The sequence below is a fragment of the Trichosurus vulpecula genome, chromosome 2 (genome assembly GCF_011100635.1).
Source record: "Trichosurus vulpecula isolate mTriVul1 chromosome 2, mTriVul1.pri, whole genome shotgun sequence".
In the NCBI taxonomy this organism is placed as follows: Eukaryota; Metazoa; Chordata; class Mammalia; order Diprotodontia; family Phalangeridae; genus Trichosurus; species Trichosurus vulpecula.
In genome coordinates this window covers 451,839,082-451,861,043 of record NC_050574.1, presented here as the reverse complement: position 1 = coordinate 451,861,043, position 21,962 = coordinate 451,839,082, and the positions used below count along the sequence as shown (strand labels likewise).

Genomic DNA, 21,962 nt, shown 5'->3' with positions numbered 1-21,962 from the left:
TATTTATACCAAATTCATATCTATTATACTGGTCATAAATATTTTCTCAATTTATTGTGTTTCTTTTCCTTTGACCTACTCTCTATGCCTCTTAAAGTACTTACTTACACCAGTCCTGAGCTCCTCAATGGCACATTGTAAATAATCATAAAGGCTGCTCTAAAAAAGTATCATGTGTACAGTGTTATCACCCCAAACTGGTACTTTTTTTTCATTATCTAAAATGTGCAAACTAGTACCAACAATGCTGTTTTAGCTTGCCAGGATAAAAAAAGGGCAATTCCCTAGAAAAACAAACGTAATTAAATAACATATCATCTGAGCATAAGAATGACGTACAAATTGGCTGAAACATTACCCCATTTTCCAATTTTCCCTATCAACCTGGAATTGATGTGAACAGATCATTTAAAAACTGGCTAAGATTGCAGATAGCAAACACATAAACAAAAGTCTTTTGTTTACCTGTTGAAAATGGGCAGCATCATTCTATTTATTTCTCTGTTTAGATGACTGCTTCACATCTTCAGCCTTATGAAACAAAAATGCGGACATTAATGCATAGGCTAAGTAATTTCAGCAAAGAACCTAGACTCAACATCTGACTAAAAACAAACCTTCAGTATTGTAAGAACATTTCTTCCATTAAAAAAAAAGTAAATTGTTAGTTGTAAGCTTCACTTAAGAAGCTAGCTTTTAAAAGTATCTCCATAATAGTCCAAAATAATCTTTTACTAATCCTGGGACTACTACATCTTGACTTTTCTCCCTGAACAGGTTATGATCGAACCACACCCAGTCTGCCTATCCTCAATCCTGGAAAACATAATTAGGGCACACCATGAAAGAAATGTGATTTGGGAAAATTATTTGTAACTGAGAGACGGCCTCCACTGTGGCTTCAAATAATGCATTATGATGCTAGAAACAGACGTGTGGTATGGAGGGAAAGGGTCATGTTCCCTAAGGCTAAAGTCTTTTTATTTTCATTTAGTTTGCAGTTTTGAAAAGATGAAGATTATATCACATTTGTCAATTTTCTAGTCTGCGATCTCATTAGCTTTTCTTACCAATTCATATTTTGTCCTACTCACACTTCTAGTAATTTCAGGGATTTCACATCCACAAATCACATCATGATACCTCCTCCTCTCCCCCATCTATGGCCTTGCAGTCACATTTAGGCTGTCGGGTGCTCCAATTCATACTCCTTCACAGAGAGAAGTTGTAAGGATTTCTGATATGTTCTTACATATCTGAATATGTTCTGTCCTGTAACCAGTCAAAGGAATCTACCCAGACCTGGGCACGTTGCAAAGATTCTATGTCCACAATAGCTTTCAAGTTATTTCAGGAACTCCTAATGGATTCTGATTCAGTCCAAATCCTTCATAAATCATCATCATCTTAGAATAACTAGAACTTGCACAGCACTTTAGGGTTTACAAGTATTTTCCTCAAAACAGGTCAGTGAGATAGACTGTATTGTCACCCTCATCTTTATAGATCAAGAAACTGAGGCTCAGTGAAATGAAAGGCTTTGCCTAAGGTCACCCTGCTGGGAGGTGTCAGAGCTGGGAAGCAGGGCCAGGCTCCTGGACCACCCAGTCAGTGCATCATGCTGGCTCTCCCGATCTGCCCCATCTACGACGGTGACCGAGAATGAATGGTGGCTTGGGCCTAGGGAAGGTCCTCAGAGTACCTACGCACTAGGGGCTACCCCATGGCCAAATGAAATCCAGGGACTGGACAGGGCTTTGTTGTTGGTTTTTGGACACCAAATTCTCACAAACAATAAAGTGAAGCAAAGGATGTGGGAATGGCGAGGAGGGAAGGATGGCTACACATACTCAGGAACTGATTTGAGGAATTTCCCCCATTTCTAGTATCACAGTTCTTGTCTTTCATGCTTCCCCATCTTCCCTGTTTGGGCAATACATCAAGTGAGACCCTGGTGACTTTATGATCAATAAGAGACAGCTCCATGAGTAACAGAGAAAATGCTTAATGTTTTAAAGTATAACTCCAAAACAAGTTGTGGTAAAAACCCAAACATAACCAGCCACCTAACCTTACACCTTGGTCGGAAAAATACTGATCAACTAACCTGCGTAACCTTGGGTAAGCCACTTAGCTCTTGGTCTCAGTTATCTCGTTTGCAAAAAGAGGGCTGAACCATGTGGCCTCTAAGACCTCTTTCTAGTTCTCAATCTGCAATGCTTATTGATCGTAACAGGACTATGGAAGAGGACCTTCGACTTCCTTCCTGCCTATTCAGTCGTCCCATCTTCAAGGCTCTAATCTCAAGATTAAAATCACAGGTTACACTCACGAATACAGGAGCACTGGGAGAAACTACACAAGTGTCAGTTTGGTCATTTCAGGGAAAGCTTTTAGGCAGTTTTAGGATATGAAGTTGGTCCCAGGCTAATATATTGTCGGGGTCTTGCCAATGTTATAGTAACACTGACAGGAATTAAGAGGCCTGGAAAATGAGAAACAAAACAAAAGTTTGGTTGTGAGAAACTATGGGATATAAAAAAAGATGGGAAGCAGCTTCGGAAGGTAGAGTACAAGCTGATGCCTGATTCTGAGGCTGTTGTGGTTCAAATTTACCTTTGAATAAAGTTCTCAATGTTACATGCTCTATTGCTGAAATATTAGTATATGTGCAAGTGTGTCAGTTCTTTCAAACATACTATCCACAAGCCTTTTTATTTCTGCGGTTCTGGCTGGAACCCAGAAAACAAGCATGCAAAAACGTCCCTTTGATTTAAGGAAACAACTCTCACTAGGGGTACTTTTCTTGTTTAGTTACATATCATTTACTCTATACCAAAACATGGCAGTCAACTAACTAAGAAATATGGAATCCACATATGTATACTATCACAAAAACATATTAATGTGTGCCCACCTAGATCTATGAAGAGCCACTATTCAAAAACTTCAAAAGACTACTTCCTGGCCTAACCGGAAATTAACTGTCACTGTAATTTTTGTATTTCTATCTGATCCAATCACTTCTGCATAAAACCATGTTCTAACATCTTTCTAGATGTGCTTTTTTGTGGTAACTGGTCTTCGGAATAGATTTGATTTTGTTTTCCAATTTGTCTTAGCCATGTCTACACTATAGCAAGCAAGGCACTTCAATAAGTAATAAAACAGTACATGTAAGTATGAGTGATAATATTCCACGTCTAGTTCTTAGGGAAGGAGGATTGGAAGAAAATGTGAATGATCAAAACCTTTCAATTTGGCTGCTTATAATGTGGGCTAGATGAGTCCTCAGAAACAGATGCAATCTGTTGTTGGGGCCACATTCAGAGCCTTTTGAGCATGGGAAAGCCTGATAGTCTTGGAGAGTTCAGAGCTGTTGTCATGTCATGAGGAAGCACTGGAGGACCAATTTAGCTGAGCATGAAGAGGCATGTCACCAGTAGGCTGGCTACCTGATCATGAAATGTTTTCATATAAATAAAGCAAAGAAAAATTTAAAATTGCCCTCAGCACCCAAAATGGTCAAAGGATATGAAGAGGCATTTGTCAGACAAAGAAATTAAAGCTATCTACAGTCATGTAAAAATGCTCTAAATCACTACTGATTAGAGAAGTGCAAATTAAAGCAACTCTGAGGTACTACCTTGTACTTATCAGACTGGCTAATACGACAAAAAAGTAAAATGATGGATGTGGAGGGGATGTGGGAAAACCGGGACACTAATGCCCTGTTGGTGGAGCTGTGGACTGATCCCACCATTCTGGAGAGCAATTTGGCACTATGGGCTACAAAACTGTGCATACCCTTTGATCCAGCAACACCACTGCTGGGTCTACAGCCCAAAGATATTAAAAAAAGGGAAAAGGACCAATCTGAACAAAAATATTTATAGCAGCTGCTCTTTTTGTGGTGGCCAAGAATTGAGAACTAGGGGACGCACATCAATTGGGGGATGGCTAAACAAGCTGTGTTATATGATTGTGATGGAATATTATTGTGCTACAAGAAATGACAAACAGGATGATTTCAGAAAAACCTGGAAAGGCTTACGTAAACTGATACAAAGTATATTGTACACTGTAATGGCAACACTGTATGATGAGGAATTGTGAGGGACTTAGCTATTCTCAGCAATACAATGATCCAAGACAATCCTAAAGGACGGGAGGCAGACTATCCGCCTCCAGAGAAAGGACTGATATTGTCTGAATACAGATTAATGCATGCGATTTTTTACTTTCTTTCTTTTTCTTTTATTTGAGTCTTTTCGTACAAAATGACTAATATGGAAATCTTTTTTTACATGATTACACATGTATAACCTATATCTGATTGCTTACCATCTTCAGGAGGGGAGAGAGGGGGGAAGAGATCTGAAATGCAAAACTTTAAAAACAATGTTAAAAATTGTTTTAAGGTATAATTGGGGAAACATAAAATATGCCAAATACTTAAAAATAAAAAAAAATTGCCCTCAATTCTGCTCATTTGGTGGTGGTGACAGAGTAGCAGTAAAGAGAGCTGAAGGTAGTTAGAATCACACAATGTTTGGACAGACAACAAATGCCAATTTGACTTCTGGGTGTCTAAATCTGAGACCCTTGTCCGATGATCAACAAATGGATATATTGTTAGAAGAGTTAAATCATATCAATCTTAACATTCTTGCTATAAAGAAAGCCAGCAGAAAGAAAGAAGTTGCAGTTAGATGCAAGAGTGGCTCACAGGATTACTTGGAACAATGAAGAAAAGAACTGGAAGAAAGAATTCATACATTGAAAAGTTACAGGAAACACAATTTCACGGGACATTTGGTTATCACATATCGCAGTACTGATGAAAACTATTTGCAAAAAGACCACCACGAAAATAACTGCAACTTATACGACAACACTGGTTGCTAAGGATGAGGTGTCAGAGAAGTATGAAGAACTTGCTAAGATCCTTCAAGTCAATTAAATCAATATTCACTCTGATACTATGTGACTGCAATGAAAAAGTGAGACTTGGGTAGAAAATATACAGGCAGATATGGTTCATGAAAAAGAAATGAGAGAAGTCAAAGACTTGTTGATTACTTAAAAACCTCATACCATCAGATCACAAATACTTTATTTTTTCAAGAAATTGGTAGTCCCTGTACATAGAAAGCTCTTCCTCCCACACACACACACGGGGGAAAAAAAGAATGAATTAGATCTTATTTTAACAGACAGGAAAAGACTTGTTATTGATATAGGAGTTATCTCTGAGGTAGTTATTTTGCCTAATCAGATCACTGAATTGACAGAGCAAACATCCAACTTCGTCAAAACCAAACCAAACCAAAAACCAGCAAGAACAAAAATGAGAAAAAGATATGAAATGTAATTAAAATGACTGAAGCTTGAAATTATTAATCAAAGTAACTGAAAAACAAGAATAGGAAATGGGTGACAGGACTGATATCAGTACTGACTGAAATTTAGTCAAAGTAAATTAATTGCTACAAGGAGACCAGAAGAGTCCATAAAAGTGCTTTAGTCAGGAAATGACTAACCTAGATGCCAAATGGAAAGTGTTGACTGCCAAAAGGAATGGGTTAAAATACAAATTTGTCTATAAATCCTTACAAAGGATGATGGACAATTATGATCAGTATGGTCTTGTAAAGCAGAGAAAAGTAATGGAGGATAAAACCAGTTTAAAGAAAATATGGAAAGATATTCAACTAAGCAAAGTCATCCTAAGGACATTTAAGGATGAAAATGGAAGGACTACAGACAGAAGAATAAAATGGAAAAGATCTGTAAAAGCCATTTTAGCAAGATGATTTTTTTCCACCAAGGCTAGTGGAACAACCACCTTTTGGCTGTTAACATCAAAGTCCCCAAGGTGCTTATAGAGGAAGCAGAAATGAGACTAAAGAGAACATATACGAAAAAAGCAGTCTAATAGGACCGAGTGTGTATGTATAGAGGAGATCCATGCCTGGGGTGATATAACCGTGAGGGCACTGATGGACCAACATCCAAGGTGTCTGAAGGAGGAGAAGACACCAAAGGGGAAAAAAAATCTCAAACGCTGTTAAATTCTGCCCCACCCCCCCAAGCTGACCTAGAGAACACCAATAATTAATGACCTATATACCTACTATCCCATTTATACAAAATTTTTATGAGACATCTACACGTGAATTGGGCAGAGTCTCAACAAAGGTATTAGTAATAATAAAGCTGTGGCAAATAATTCTTGACAACAGACCACATCTTTACCACCTCACAATTAGCTCAAATGGGTAAAGACTGTAAAATCCCATTGTGCTTGTTTGTTCACTATGAAAAAGCATTTGATACAACAGAACAAAACACTGACTTACAAGCACCTCCCATCCAGATCATTCAGGGTTCCTTGGAACATGTAACAACAGAAATAATGCTGCTTAATGAAATTTTTTGGGGGGGAGGAGGGGTTGGTAAGGGTTAAGTGACTTGCCCAAGGTCACACAGCTAGTAAGTGTGTCAAGTGTCTGAGGCTGGATTTGAACTCAGGTCCTCCTGACTTCAGGGCTGGTGCTCTACTCACTGCGCCACTCAGCTGCTCCTCAATGACTTCTTGATAATAAATGCTAGGCAAAGAGTAACATGGGGACACAGGAGATGTACGTCTGCCAAAATATCTGCCATTGTGATAGAGGATGTGCAGGTAAGGTCAAGGAGGGGCACTGTGTGGTTGAAGAGGTTCTGCAAACCCTACTCTTTGCTGACGAGACTGTAAGCTCCAGGGCACTACAAGAGATATCTAAACACCCAAAGGAGTTTGGCCTATTTATCCACAAAGGAATGACCAAAGTAGATAAAAAATGTCTCTCGTCCAGATTTCAACATTCATCAGCATGGCTCCACCACGGAGCACGTCCAACGGTACAGAGGCACCAGGCAGCGCAGGGGTGGGGCTGTGGGCCTGAAGTCAGGAAGACCTGAGGCTCAGACACTTACTAGTGGTATGATGTTGGATGAGTCACTCAACCTCAGTACGGCACTGAGAGATGGGCAATGAGCTGGGCCCAGGGGTAGGAAAGTGGCGAAAGCTCTTTTATGGACTCTAAGCTTCCCATGGATAGCTAGGCGGTGCAGTGGATGCCAGGTCTGGAGTCAGGAAGCCTCATTTCCCTGAGTTCAAATCTGGCCTTAGCAACTTAGTAGCTGCGTGACCCTGGGCAAGTCACTTAACCCTGTTTGCCTTGTTTCTCATCTGTAGAATGGGTTGGAGAAGGAAACAGCAAACTACTTCAGTATCTCTGCCAAGAAAACCCCAAGTGGGGTCGTGGAGGGCTGGACACAACTCAACAACTGCAGCAGGAAGCTTCCCACAAGAGCAAAGGTCTGCCTTCTTAACACTAACAAAGCATGGCGTGGCGATGTGGCCGCAGAATGGGCAGCACTCTGAGGAACCCAAGTGAAGGGACTGTCTGACAAGAGGAGAAGGGGGGTGGTCACACAGCAAGAGAATGACAAGGAGACAGCCAGACTGCTACACTAGGATCTTCACGATGTTGGCAGAAAGCAGGGAAGGCTTCTCATCCATGGGTTGGATATCCTGGAGTGAACTACAGGAGGGAATGGATTAGAATTGCCCAGGGTACATAGGCATAGGCGGACTGTGATTAGCAAGGCTGGAAAGAGCTACTGAACTGATGACATCATCGATCCATCTGAGTGCCTGAGAGTAATGTGGGCAAATGGGGACGGGGGAACACGCAGAATCTCAGGATCTGGGGCTGAAAGGGAGCTGAGAATCACATAGTTTAAACCTCCTTGTTTTGTAAATGAAGAGATACAGTTCCAGAAAACTGAAGGGATTTTTCAAAAAAATGGAAGTCATTTGTTTGATACTTAGTTGTTGACAGACTATTGGTGGAATAGATGTGCACACTGCCTGTGGAGGGCTTTCTGATTCCACTCCAGGATCTTGGCTGTTTCACAAATGGCATCAGGAGTTTAACCACTTTGGGGATCATTTAACAAATCCTATTGTAGACTGATTGATAGCCTTTGTGGTTACTTGCTGAAGTGATTTTTGTTTGTTCCAAAAGTATTCCCCGAAGCTTGCAATCTGCTTACTGTATATTCTGAGGTCTCGGTCCCATCCTTTCCCCCTTTTAGAGCAGGAAATGTTAGTATTTCCAGAGCTGTCTTAAGAGTGACAAGCCTTATGTTGCATTAATATAGTGGAAATTTTTGTTAAGATACTTTCCAAATCTGTTACAGTCCATTTTATAGTTCTGAAAGTTTTTTTTTTTAATTAAGACTGATATTGAATAGGTGTTAATCGCTTTTAAGGTCTTTCTCACTGAGCTCTGATTTTAGGATGTCCTCTGTCTCTTGATATCACAGTCACAATCACAGCTTTCTTCTCCATAGCTTTACATTTCATGTGTCTTGCCTAGCAGGGTCCAGGGTATTTGTAAATACTGTCTTTACTCACAGTGTAACCTCTGAATTCAGACAAAAAGACTTTGACCTCTATCATCTCTTAGCATATTAAGAATTTTACATTTATCAAGTCCAAATAACATTATTATTATTAAATGGACTTTTGTGGGAAATTAACCACTATTTATATAGGAAAATGCACTTTGAGTTCTGAACAAAAGACCTACAAAAAATTTTTTAGAACAGAATACATTTATATTTTGGGGTCTAACAATATTGTAACCATAAGCCACAATGTATATTTCTCTAAATAGACCAATCATAGAGATCTCAACCATGTGTGCTACACTGATAGCCACACAAGTCAAGAGACGTAAAGGTAAATAGATCCCCTGTGGATCATTTATGGCAGGAAATCAGTTTGTTAGTCAAAGGATGTTTATTATGTGCTTATTATGTGCCAGGCCCTGTACTAAAGGCTGGAGATGCAAAAAAAACCAAGTAAACAAACAAAAAACCCAGCCCAGGTCCTCAAGGAGCTCACACTGTAAAAGGGTCAAGAGGTGTATGAGATGAAAACATATGGAAGAGTTGTCGTGAAGTGATCTGTCTCACTGCGGACAGTACCCACATCAATGGCTCAAAGGTCCACTGAAGTATCCACGGTACGTGTCTACAATTTTTAGAGAAGAAAATATAGAGCAAGGACAAATGACTTGTTAAAGATCACAAAAAGGAGTTCAAATTCTGGGAATGAGGCATTAAAGTCAGGAGTACAGACTCCACCATCCCACACAGAGTCTCAGAAACACAAATAAAGCTTAGAAGGTCTGTAAAATGTGCAGTAACTTAGATGCCGCCAATGGAGCACCTAGAGCAATCTTTTCTTTTCTTTCCTGACTCCAGGACAGGAGTGTGATTGCCCTTCTCAGACACCAGGGGATTAGTTAATTATTTCTGGCAGCTGAAGATCCTGACTAAGAGGACAAAGGTACAAGACCATTTTCAATCATATGATTTAGTCTCAGTCAAATTAAGAGTGTTTGGAAATCTAAGTAACACCATGTGGAGAGAGAGAAAGCAGGGTATGTTTACTCAGGGTGGCCACTGCAATTTTCCTTCGTTCTCCTGCTGAGCCAGCAAGTGTCTGAATAAACTTCTAAAAACAAGCTTTGCAAATTCTGCTAGGCCTGTCATACCATTCACTTGTTTTGTGTTTCTTTAGTACAATACTTTCCCTTTGAAGAATATCTAAGGGTTTCTTTAACAGTTATTACTGGCTTTACCATAATCTTGACTATTAAAATTTTAACAAACTTGTTATATCTTTCCAAATCCCAACTGAAGTCTAAAATGTGTCCTTTAAAGAAATAAATAACAAAATAAAAGCAAAGCCCCATCTCAGTATTTTCTACGTATGAGGCCGGATCATGTTTCCTGAGTGCTAACATAGATTTAGCATACAGGGGGATCATTTTGAAATACGTTATTCTGGTTGCCCAAATGAAATCTTTGACACATCTTTAAAAGCCCCCAGGTCTGAACCTTATTAATAATCCCCCTTCCCAGACTTAGCCCATGGCCATGACCACAATGATCATATCCTCTGGAACAATCCTGATGAATAAGGTGGAATATTTGCTTGACTGTTACAGTCAGCCTGACAAAACTAAAAGACAACCTCACTCAAATATGGAAAACGTCATGCTTGTGTTGGTTCTTAAGAGTGATAAAGATGACACGTAAAAATATGCCAGAGATATGCGGGGATTTGGAGTAGTCTATCCCCTTAGGAATGAGAATTGGCAAGTTAACAATGAAGAATAAACTTCTTACGTAAACTCTCTCATATGTTACCTAACATTACTACTTCTTTTCCAGAAATGTAATACCATTACTTTGCTGGGGAATCCTTTCTTTGTTTGCCTAACACATGATTCATATGTTTCTAGGGGAACTGGTCTTGCATGACAGTTACTAGATCTCAAAATCCCTGCAAATTATTTCTGAGAATCCATTTTAAAGTAGAATGCCAGAAAAAAAAGTCATCTGTTGAGCGTTTCTGAAAAACCCGTCATCGAACGAGCCACTCCAGGCACAGAAAGGCTGCTAACAACAACAAATTCTATCTCTTCTCAAGTAATACTTACGATTTTTAATAAATCTTTATTCATCACTGTTCTTACTGAGGTTTTACAAGGAACTCTACTGTTCTTCACTTCAAAGTGTCTCCATGCACTTAATTAGCCAGTGTTATTTTAGCAATATTCTACATGCAGCATTAGTTAGAAAGGAGAAAATTACCAAAATGGGCTTTGGCAGTATATAATATAAGGCTCATTTAAATTTCCAATGGGTACAAAAAAGGGAGAGGAAGGATAAAGGAAGAAAAGCCAAAATAAGAGCTTACATATAATTTTTTTTAAAGGGCCAGATCAGAATAACCCTAGGTATAATATATAATTTATGTAAATGGTCAATAGAAACTAGTCCTGTTGCAATGTATTGAATTACTCAAGGCAGCCACAGCTCTGCCTCTGTTACTAAGTAAGAGAAGTACGTCATTGCTTTCTGCTTTCTGACATATATCTGTTACCCTATGAACCTAAGACTCCTGAATGATAATTTAATCCTATTTTCTAAATTTCCCTACAGCTTCAAGTTTCTGAAGTTCTTATTATTTTCAATTTTCTAGACAATCCAACTGTATAGCCTTGCTGGGATTTTTAAAACAGAAAAGCAAGATAACAAAAGTAAATTATAGAGAAATAAAAGACCCTTATCTTCAGGTGTTTCGTATTTCAGAAAGGGTTGCCAAGTGAAGTTTGATATAGTTAAAATTTCTTCAAGTACTCCTTCCAACAGGCCCCCAAACAACCACGGCTTAGAAACTAACAGGGCCAAAAGCCAATAAATTACTTCATTGAAAGGTTACAAGAAATTATGTATGTGCATAATAGGGAAGAGTTTAATGACTTGGTCTATAATTCTTCTAAATCTTAATTGTTACTACACATCAGAATGCTTTTTTGGGAAATAGTTCATTTTAAAGACTTCGGCGTTAACAATGAAGCTTCTTTTTCCTTTAACTCCAATAAAGAGGGTCTGCTTAGGAACATAATGATAGCTAGATTTGCATTCTCCTGTGTGCCAAGTTACTCACCCTCCTCAGAGGCAGACCCCTACAGCAATCTTTGATACTTCTGTGGATGCCAGGACACAAGGAAAGCTATGTTTAATATGAGCTTAGAATAGCTTTCTCCTGAAGCAAGTTACCAGACAGCATACCAGATCAAGGAAAAAGAGTCATCTCAGATAAATAAATAGAAGTATGCATGTATGCACACACACACATACATACTATATAAGATGTATGTACATATAAACATGCATGGTATGTGTACATGTGCATGCATACATGTAATTCAACTCCACAGCATTCTAATTGTGCCATCCTCATGACTGGGATGTGAAATTGGGGATTGTTTGGATGTAGGACTGCCACAGTGTGGGGCTTCCCTTTTAGAAGAGGTGGGAGAAACCCCCTTATTTCTTTTGCCGGTTTTATAAGGGACATCACATAAGGTATTCTTCCATGGGCACAACCCTCTCTGTAGTTCAGGGGAATGGAGTTCATTTGTGGAAATAGCTTTGTACAAAATGGCTAAAAGCAATCACATAGATGACGTATGATTCTTGCGAATCATAAATACAAAAAAAATGAATATTGAGAGTGATATCATAACAGTACATGAATAAGGGACATCACTAATTCAGGATTCCTGACAATGTCCAAATGTTAAAGTGGTTTTGCATTTAGTCACTCTCCTCTCAATCCCCACCAAGGATATGAAGTTTTGTGTTCTTTTTTGAAACTCTGAACAAAGAGATTAAATCTTTAAAGAGATTAATTTTTATTAATAAAGCAGATCGTGAAACAAATATTTCTTACCTTCTCCCGGTTTGCATCCGTTTGAAAGTATGTCTTCCACACATCTTCTAGGATTATATATACTCGCAAACCCCAATCATACAATTTCTCTCCATTGACCTTGAAATAAAAGTTAAAGATTAATATAAAGGCAGTATAAATATAAAAGTAATATAAAATATCAGGTGATTTTCCCCATTTTTTGTTAAAAATTTTAAAAATCATTATCTAAACATATTACATACAGACTCGGGACATACACATTAAAGACAGTGCCAGGTAAGCAAAAATTAGGATAGTAAGAATGATGCAAAGAGTAAAAAGGACAAGGAAAACCTGTGGCTAACTGCAAACATTTTAAAGAGTCATTTACTACAAATAACATATAAGATGCCAAAAATTCAGGCACATCATTCATTTCTACTCTGTCCCTATCTTCCAATTCCACACATGTCCCATGAAAGACAAAACAAAACAAAAAACTATAAGATTGTGATAATTTTTAGAAGTCATGGACATTATACCCAGCAAAGCTTTTACTTGGATATTTCTTTTGGCAAGGAGGTGATCTTAGAGAAAACAACCCAAACTTATTAGAAGAACTAGATAATCTCCAAAGCCCAAATAACAATTTTCTCTTATAGCTGGAAGGAATCATAAAGGTCTCTTTAATCCAACCTCCCACACGATGATAGAAGAGCCTCTAACAGATAGTTATTTACCCTGTTTAAACACTTCCAAAGACAAAGAGCTCACTACTTCATAACCACCTAATTTTGGGGTGGCTCAAATGGTTATAAAGTTCTTTCTTATATCCAGTTGAAATCTGTCTTCTTCTAACTTCCTCTGATTTGTCCTCACTCTGCTCTCTGAAGAGACAAAAAGCAAGATTGCTTCCTCTTTCATCTGACAATCCCTCAAATATCTGGAGACAATTATTGTGTTTCTATTCTTCCTACCCTCCCATCCCTGCACTGCCACGACCCACCCATCCCATCCCCAGGCTTTTCTTAGCCAGACCAAAAATCCTTAGCTCCTTCATAGTTCCTTCAATTATTCCTAATGGATCACAGATTCCAGATCCTTCATAATATATGAAAAAGCAGGCTTCTGTAACTTTTATTCCCTCCACGCATCCAATAAGCATATGTTAAATAGTGCTATATGCTAGGCCCTGGGAATTCAAGGACAAAAATGAAATGGTCCCTGCCCTAAGGAGCTTACAGTCTATTAGAGAAGACAACATATACAAATATAAATTGATAGAAAATTACATAATTTGGGGGGAAAGGCACTAGTAACTTGGAAGAACAGGAAATATAGACAAACAACTCTTCATTAGCTTAAATATTTGCCTAAAATTACAGAGAAGTCACATTAACAGTAACTGAATCAGAAAATGTCACAATGATCCCAAGGTTATTTAAAATATCAAAAAATATGCCCCAAATAACAATCATGTATTGATATTTTATGCCTAGAAAAGATAAAACAATTTCTGTTAGCTTACTGAATAGCTAAAATAATTTAATATTCTCTCCCCATATACATGTGTGTAATCCTACCACTGAAATGAAAAATAAAATATATATTTGGGAAGGATTAGAAAAGAGGGACAGAGAAAGAATTTTATTTTTCAAACTTGAGAAGAACAAGCTTAGATTGGAAATGCAAATTGCATCTAATGGATAGTTATATTTCATAAACATCTACAAAAAGCACATACCGGAAAGATAATTTGTTTGACCACGGTTAACTGCCTTCAAAGTTGTACTAAGGTATACTTACATGCTAAACTTTTCCTAATGACTTCACAATTAGATATATTGACATAGAAAAATTCTGTCGCAACAAATAATAAAAAATTGCTCATCCTTAAGGAATTCTAATATTCATTTCAAAGAGCATTTTGCTTATAGTTATAGTTAATCTGTACTACAGACTCAACTAATTAACTTAATCATTCTAAAAAGTTAAATAATCAATCCACATGAGTTTCATAGATTTATTTAAAAGTATACTTCTAAAAATCTGATAAAGAATTTCTTGTAAATTTGTACCTGAAGGAACTATAAATCTATATCTCTTCTTCTATCTTCAAAGAGGTAAATTCTCAAAAAAAAAAAAAAGGATTAAGATGATATTTATTAGATAGTTCAGAGGACAAAATTTAATACCTCATCTTCTAAATTTCTGACCTAATAAAGTACAAGTGTAATGAAATGTTTCACCGTTAAGTAGCTAAATCTAATTATTAATTAGTCAGAAGAATGTAAATATCTAAATTTTATCAAACCAACAAAATCTGAAACATAGACTATTAATACTAAAGTTTAATACAATCTTTCAAATGCAAACATATACACCAGGAGAGACCCTGAGGAGAGCTAACACAGTTCACCTGGATTAACACTGTTAATATACATAACATGATCAGATACTTCAGAGGCTTTAGGTGCTACTTCTTAAATAATTCTTATGTACAAACAAGAGTCATGACGTTCCATGGCAGCCTGGAAAAACACTAGGCATTATTCAAGTGTTACAGCTGTATGACGAGCAGATTTAGGACTGAGCAAAATAAATGCTGAACTAAAAGTTTCTAGCTCCTTCAAAAAAAAAAAGTCCCTTTCATGTCTTTGGAGAAGTGTCGTAGATAAACACTTATTAAATGATGATGAAATACGTTAGTGTAATAAAGAATTCGCCACCCATTGACATGTTAGCTGAAGGAAACAGTGTTTAATCATGGAAGAATTGGCTTTTTTTCCTCTGTAATTCATACACTCACACACTTCTGTTAAAATCTGATGCAAATGCCTCACTGTAGTGTGGAGGAGTCCCTGAGTTCCTGAAGGCAATGCCAGAAGAGCACAAGCTCTGGCATGCCTTATCAAACCATAAAGGCTTTGAGTGTGGGCCCAGGGATGATTATGTGTTTGTTGTCTAACATCTAGGCTTGTTAAATTCAGAGAGGTTCATCACCAGTTTGGCTTCAGGACTATGGATTTTTTGGCCACAGCAACTCTTGAAGATGGTTTATGTCTACTAAGTTATTGAGGGATTGCAATCTGCACTGGTGGGGGAAGACACCCATTCTGGCAAAACTATAGATCCCAGAAACGTAAGGATTTATCAATTAACGAAATGCCCCCGGCTTCTTGAAATTCTTTTTTTTTTTAATTTTTGAAGGGGGGAAGGCAGGGCAATTGGGGTTAAGTGACTTGCCCAAGGTCACACAGCTAGTGAATGTGTCAAGGTGTCTGAGGCCGTATTTGAACTCAGGTCCTCCTGACTTCAGGGCTAGTGCTCTACTCACTGCACCACCTAGCGGCCCCTCCTGAAATCCTTAATAAAAAATTCCACATCTCTCAGTGCTATTTTCCAAAGATCTCACCTATCACTAACTTGCAACCATCAGAACACATCAAAGCTAGAATCTTAAGCATTTATGCCATTACCCTCAATATTTAGAATACCTCACTGAGGCTAACAAAAATGTTTTTTTCTTTTTTTTAATTAGATTTTTTATTTTTAGCTTACAACACTTTAGTTCTACATGTTCTTGAGTTTCAAATTTTCTTCTCTTCCCTCCCCTCCCCTCTTCCCCCAAATTTTAGAAAACATAAAATCCTAAATGATTTGAAACAGATGAATGCTAGTACTATCACATCAGCTACCATATTTTTATGAATTTGTGATAAATTTACACATAGATATGAAAATAAGATTAACTTGCTAAACAGCAGAAATAACCACAAACTCAAGAATTCATCACATGTCACTGAAAGTACACAATGCATTTAGGTTATTCTAAAGTACGAAGTGGTATTTACTTAAAGTCTCTGCTTTGCTCGCTGATCACGTTTAATGCCAAAAGCAAAGAGCCACAACTGACAGTGGAAACAAACGACAGAAAATGTCAAACAGCCCTGCACACTTCCACATGAGCAGATCATTTTAACCCCAAGCTAGTAATTTTAAAATAAAAATAACTACAAATAATATATGATAAAATGATTTAAATTTGAAAGATAATGGAACCGAAGGCTTTATAGAGAACAATACACAATTCATTCTATAGAACTTTTTTATCTATATATTGAGCTGTAACTAGGAATTCCTGCACCTTGGACCAAATTTATTGGGGGGGGGGGAAGGAGTATGGGGAAAGGTCTAAAGCACGGGGAATCACATGTGGTTGACATGGACTGGAGACCAGTCACGTGGGCTGAGGAGGATGGGGAATTGGGAGGCCAGGGTGTTCCAAGAGGTCTGTAGAGGATGGGATGGAGAAAATGACTGTAAGCCTGATAAGGAATTTTCCTGGGGAGGAAGAATGACCTGGAAGCCCACGAATAGCAGTAATAGTATTTCAATGGGATTAAGTGACCTCCTGTAAAGTGGGAAGGTGGTTATTGCACTGCTGAGTCATGACGGCAGAAAGAAGAGTGGCAGCAGGGGATGAAAAAAGGAGGCTGACTTCTCCTCCTGGTCCTGTGTGAAAACAGAGCAAGAGAGGAAATATAATCAGCCTTAGGGAGAATGCCAAGAGCTCTGGTGTTCTGAGGAGAAAGCTTAGTTTCAGTGAACAGCGGAAGTAAGGAAGGAGGAACATGAGATCGAGGATGAAGGGAAGGATCCCAGAAGGACCAATGGAAAGGGATGGCAGAGAAGGATGGGGTCTGTAGGTGGATGCTATATTCACCACTGATCCATTAGAGGGTATAACAGGTGCTGCAGACCCTCAGGACACCCTAATGCCTAACCTGCATGGGAAGGCACACTACTTCACCTGAAGATCTTATTCAGCTACCATGGATTCAACTATCTACTTATTCAGCCCTATCCTTCCTGCACTACCCCAATTAGATTTTGAGTTTCTTGAGGGCAGGGGCTATCTTTTGCCTCTTTTTGTATTCCCACAGTGTCTGGCACAGAGCAGTGCTCAATAAATATTTACTGACTGATCTTAAACATGTCCAAAATGGAATTCATTACCTTTCCCCCAAACTCTCCTCATCCTCATAGCCCCTCAGGACCACACAAACTCTCTCATGCCCTTATAGCCAAAGACTATCGATTTCACTTTGCAACACCTTTTGAATACGCCCCCTTCTCTGCTCTGACACTGCTACCACTCTCATATAGGCCCTTATCAGGTCCTGCCTGGATTACTGCAATAGCCTTTGGGTGAGTCTTCCTGCCTCAAGTCTCTCCCCACTCCAGTCCATCCTCCATTCAAGCACCAAGTGAATTTCCTAAAGAGCAGGTCTGACCATGCCACCCCACACTCAGTGAACTCCAGTGGCTTACTATCACCTCCAGGATCAAATACAAAATTCTGTTTGGTATTCAAGGCCCTCCACAACCTGACCCTCTCCAATCCTGGTACTCTTTGATCCAGTAACAAGGGCCTCCTAGCAGTTCATGAGTAAGATACTCAGGTGATCCAGTACTTTAGAGTTCCTGTGTTGGTAAGCAAAATGGGCTCCTTGGCACTTAGTTCAACAAGTGCCCTTGAAGAGTTTGGCTTTTGTTTGCTTTGATTAATTTGGTGTATTTCATTGAGTCTTACTAAGTGCTAAGCCCCAGGCCCAAACCCCTATTAGGTGTAAAACCTATGTGGGTGTGGATTGGTGACTAAGGCGGGGCCCAAGGTGGGGCTAACTCCAGGGAGGGCCTAGTTTACATGTCTGGGACAGCAGGGGCTTTTAGACCACGTGGGTTTAAGTCCCCTCTTTGTGACAATTCTAGGTCACATGGGTGAGTCGCATGTGTGACTCATCCCTGACGCTGAAAAAGATATAAAACCAGGGGTTGGCTTTCTCTTTTTCGGAGCTCTCACCTACAGCAGTGGTGGCGAGTGTGACTCTGGGCCAGCCCTTGTTCTGAGCTCCCGAGCTGAACCTAGATGTTGGTAACTATGAATCTGTATTGGGTCTGTCTGTTGATGCTTGTAATTTGTTTGTAATTTGCTCTGAAGTTCTGTGTGCTGGTCTCTTCCCCTGAACTAAGTGAATGATATTTGTATGTTGAATTAAAGTAAGTTTGCCAACCCCTTCACCTTGCTTTCCTTAGTTAAGCAGATCAGAAGAACCTGTGCTGTTGGCAGCTTTCTGGGTGCTGGCTGCGGGTGGATCTTACACCCCCACAGAGGCTGCTAGCCAGATTGTGGAAACAGTTCCATGGCCATACTATTCCACAGCTGTAACCACTGGTCCCAGCCCGAGCCACCTGGTCACAGTTTGAGCCCAGATAGCTCAGAGGGAATGTAAATAGCAACTTTTCTGTTTTAGCCAGAATCCCTAAGAGTCTTCCCCTTCCAGATTGATTTTTTTGGGGGAGGGGCTAGGTAAAAGAGGCCATTCTTTGCATTCATTTCACTGCATGGGTGTTGCCTCAGTCAAACTGAGACCTGGGAAAGACCTTAGCTTAAAAAGGCCAAGGTCTCCCACTGCATCTGTGGCCATCTCCAGTCGTCCTGATCTACATCTTGCCACTGGGCCCAGATGGTTCTGGAGGACAAAGTGAGGCTGGTGACTTTTTGCACAGTCCTCCCTTGATTAAATCCTTCACTTGCAAATTATGATACCACCTTCCTGCTGTCATGGTCCTGTTTGAGAAAGAAGGACAAGCCCTCTGCTAAATGAGTCAGTCCAATAAGCATTTATTAAGTACCCACTAGGTGCCAGGCACTATGCTATAAGCTAGGATATACAATTAATAAAAGGAAAGACAGCTCCTGCCTTCACAAAGCTCATAATCTAATGTCCAAACAAATAGGTAGAAATTAACCATAAAAAGGTTACATAGAAAATACACAGAAAGACTCAGGTTTTGAATTTACATCTTCTCAATTCACCCTCAGTTGCCTCTCCCCTCAGATTGGAGGGCAGAGCATTAAACGCCTGCCAAAGCCTTTCTTTATACAGGGCTCACACCCTTCCAGGTAACTCCATTTTCCATCTGCATACCTTCAGTAGTTCCCTTCCCCTTTTTAGCCTCCTTTGGTGGACCCTTTTGCTCCATTAGATTGACAGCAAGGTCCTTGAGGGCAGGGACTGTTTCTTTTTCTTATTTAAATCCCCAGCTTTTAGCACAGTGCCAGGCACAGAGTAGTAGGTACTTAATAAATATTTAAATGAATTAAATTGAGACTCTAAGCTTTAGGAATTTTCTTTGGCAGTCATCCAGGCCTGGAATGCCCTTCCTTCTCATCACTGCCTCTGGGCTTCCCTAGTTTCCTTTAAGCCCACCCACTACAAGAAGCCTTTCTCACTCCCTCTCAACTCTAGTGCTTTTCCTCTTTTATTTCCCATTTATCCCATGAACAGCTTGTATGTACATATTTAGTGACCCCTCTAAATTCTAGCTCTGTTGATTATATCTTATTTTCCCTGTATATAGCTTTTTTGTTCATATGTGTTTGCACGCTGTCTCCTTCCTTTGGTTATGAGCTATTTTAGGGTGGGGACTGTCTTTTGATTTTCTTATCCCCAGAGCTTAGCGAAGTACCTGGCTCACAACAGTTAGTTAACAAATGCTTCCTGACTAAGACATTCAGGAGAGGGAAATGATGGCCATGGAACCCTGAGTGTGGTAGACCTGGCTTCAAGTGCTTTGGGGTGGAGGTGACGGGCCTCTCATTGCAGTATGTGTCTGAAGCCAAATCCCAGCTGTTCTATGCTAGTCCTAGCTTTGCTCAAAACAGAATAACTGAGATAATGAGACTCACATCTGAGATGCTTTCACATGTCATAGATCATAGATTAGAAGTTTAAAAGACTCCCAAACAAGATTCACACTAAAGTATGTTAGCAACTGAGCCGGACTTCAACTCAATTCAATTCTCAACAAATGACAAGCAACTATGTGCAAAGGTAAGCAGTGGCAACACAAGGATAGATACAAGACACCCGGATCTCAGGGAGTTTATAGTCAATGGCAAGGGAAATAAACCAAGATCTAGCTCATATTGGGGAAAGGCTGAACAATAATGGTATATGAATGTAATGAACTATTACTGCATTATTAAATTAGAGAAATTTGGGAGGACTTGTATTAAGAGCGAAGTGACTGGAACCAGGAGAATATTTTTTTTTAATTTTTTTTGTACAAGAATATTTTTTTATTTACTTACTGTTTTTAGTTTTCAGAATTGATTTTCACAAAAGTTTGAATTATAAATTTTCTCCCCATTTCTACCCTACGCCCCACTCCAAGATGGTATATATTCTGATTGCCCCGTTCCCTAGTCAGCCCTCCCTTCTGTCACCCCACTCTCCCCCATCCCCTTTTCCCTTACTTTCTTGTAGGGCAAGATAGATTTCTATGCCCCACTGCCTGTATATTTTATTTCCTAGTTGCATGCAAAAACTTTTTTTAACATCTGCTTTTAAAACTTTGAGTTCCAAAATCTCTCCCCTCTTCCCTCCCCACCCACCCTCCCTAAGAAGGCAAGCAATTCAACATAGGCCACATGTGTATCATTATGTAAAACCCTTCCACAATACTCATGTTATGAAAGACTAACTCTATTTAGCTCCTTCCTATCCTCTCCCCCTTTGTTCAATTTTCTCCCTTGACCCTGTCCCTTTTTGAAAGTGTTTGCTTTTGATTACCTCCTCCCCCATCTGCCATCCCTTCTATCCCTTTTTTATTTTCTTCCTCCTCCTTTCCTGTGGGGTAAGATACCCAATTGAGTGTGTATGGTATTCCCTCCTCAGGTCAAATCCAATGACAGCAAGAGTCACTCATTCCCCCTCACCTGCCCCCTCTTCCCTTCCTACAGAACTGCTTTTTCATGCCACTTTTATGTGAGATAATTTACCCCATTCTATCTCTCCCTTTCTCCCTCTCTCAATATATTCCTCTCTCATCCCTCAATTTGATTCTTTTATTCTTTTAGATATCATCCCTTCATATTCAACTCACCCTGTGCCCTCTGTCCATACACACACACACACACACACACATATATATATATATATGCACACACATACACACACATATATATATATATATATGTGTGTATGTATGTATATTCCCTGCAGCTACCCTAATACTGAGGTCTCATGAATTATACACATCATCTTTCCATGAAGGAATGTAAACAAAACAGTTCAACTTTAGTAAATCGCTTATGATTTCTTTTTCTTGATTACCTTTTCATGCTTCTCTTGATTCTTGTGTTTGAAAGTCAAATTTTCTATTCAGCTCTGGTCTTTTCACTGAGAAAGCTTGAAAGTCCTCCATTTTATTGAAAATCCATATTTTGCCTTGGAGCATGATACTCAGTTTTGCTGGGTAGGTGATTCTTGGTTTTAATCCTAGCTCCATTGACCTCCGGAGTATCATATTCCAAGCCCTTTGATCTCTTAATGTAGAAGCTGCTAGATCTTGTGTCATCCTGATTGTGTTTCCACAATACTCAAATTGATTGTTTCTGGCTGCTTGGTATTTTTTCCTTGATCTGGGAGATCTGGAATTTGGCAACAATATTCCTAGGAGTTTTCTTTTTGGGATCTTTTTTAGGTGATCTGTGGATTCTTTCAATTTCTATTTTACCCTCTGGCTCTAGAATATCAGGGCAGTTTTCCTTGATAATTTA

At 39.1% G+C, this 21,962-nt stretch overlaps 1 protein-coding gene across 1 annotated transcript in view; it reads right to left on the bottom strand.

Annotated features, from left to right (window-relative positions):
* The window catches only part of APOO (apolipoprotein O), a 97,798-nt gene that overhangs the window by 3,137 nt on the left and 72,699 nt on the right, over positions 1–21,962 (bottom strand). Inside the window, exons 7-8 of the mRNA XM_036747747.1 lie at positions 12,371–12,469; positions 466–531 (exon numbers count right to left, since the gene is read on the bottom strand). Of these exons, the coding sequence (XP_036603642.1) occupies positions 490–531; positions 12,371–12,469 (141 nt within the window). The 3' untranslated portion in view covers positions 466–489. The remainder of the gene's footprint in view (positions 1–465; positions 532–12,370; positions 12,470–21,962) is intronic.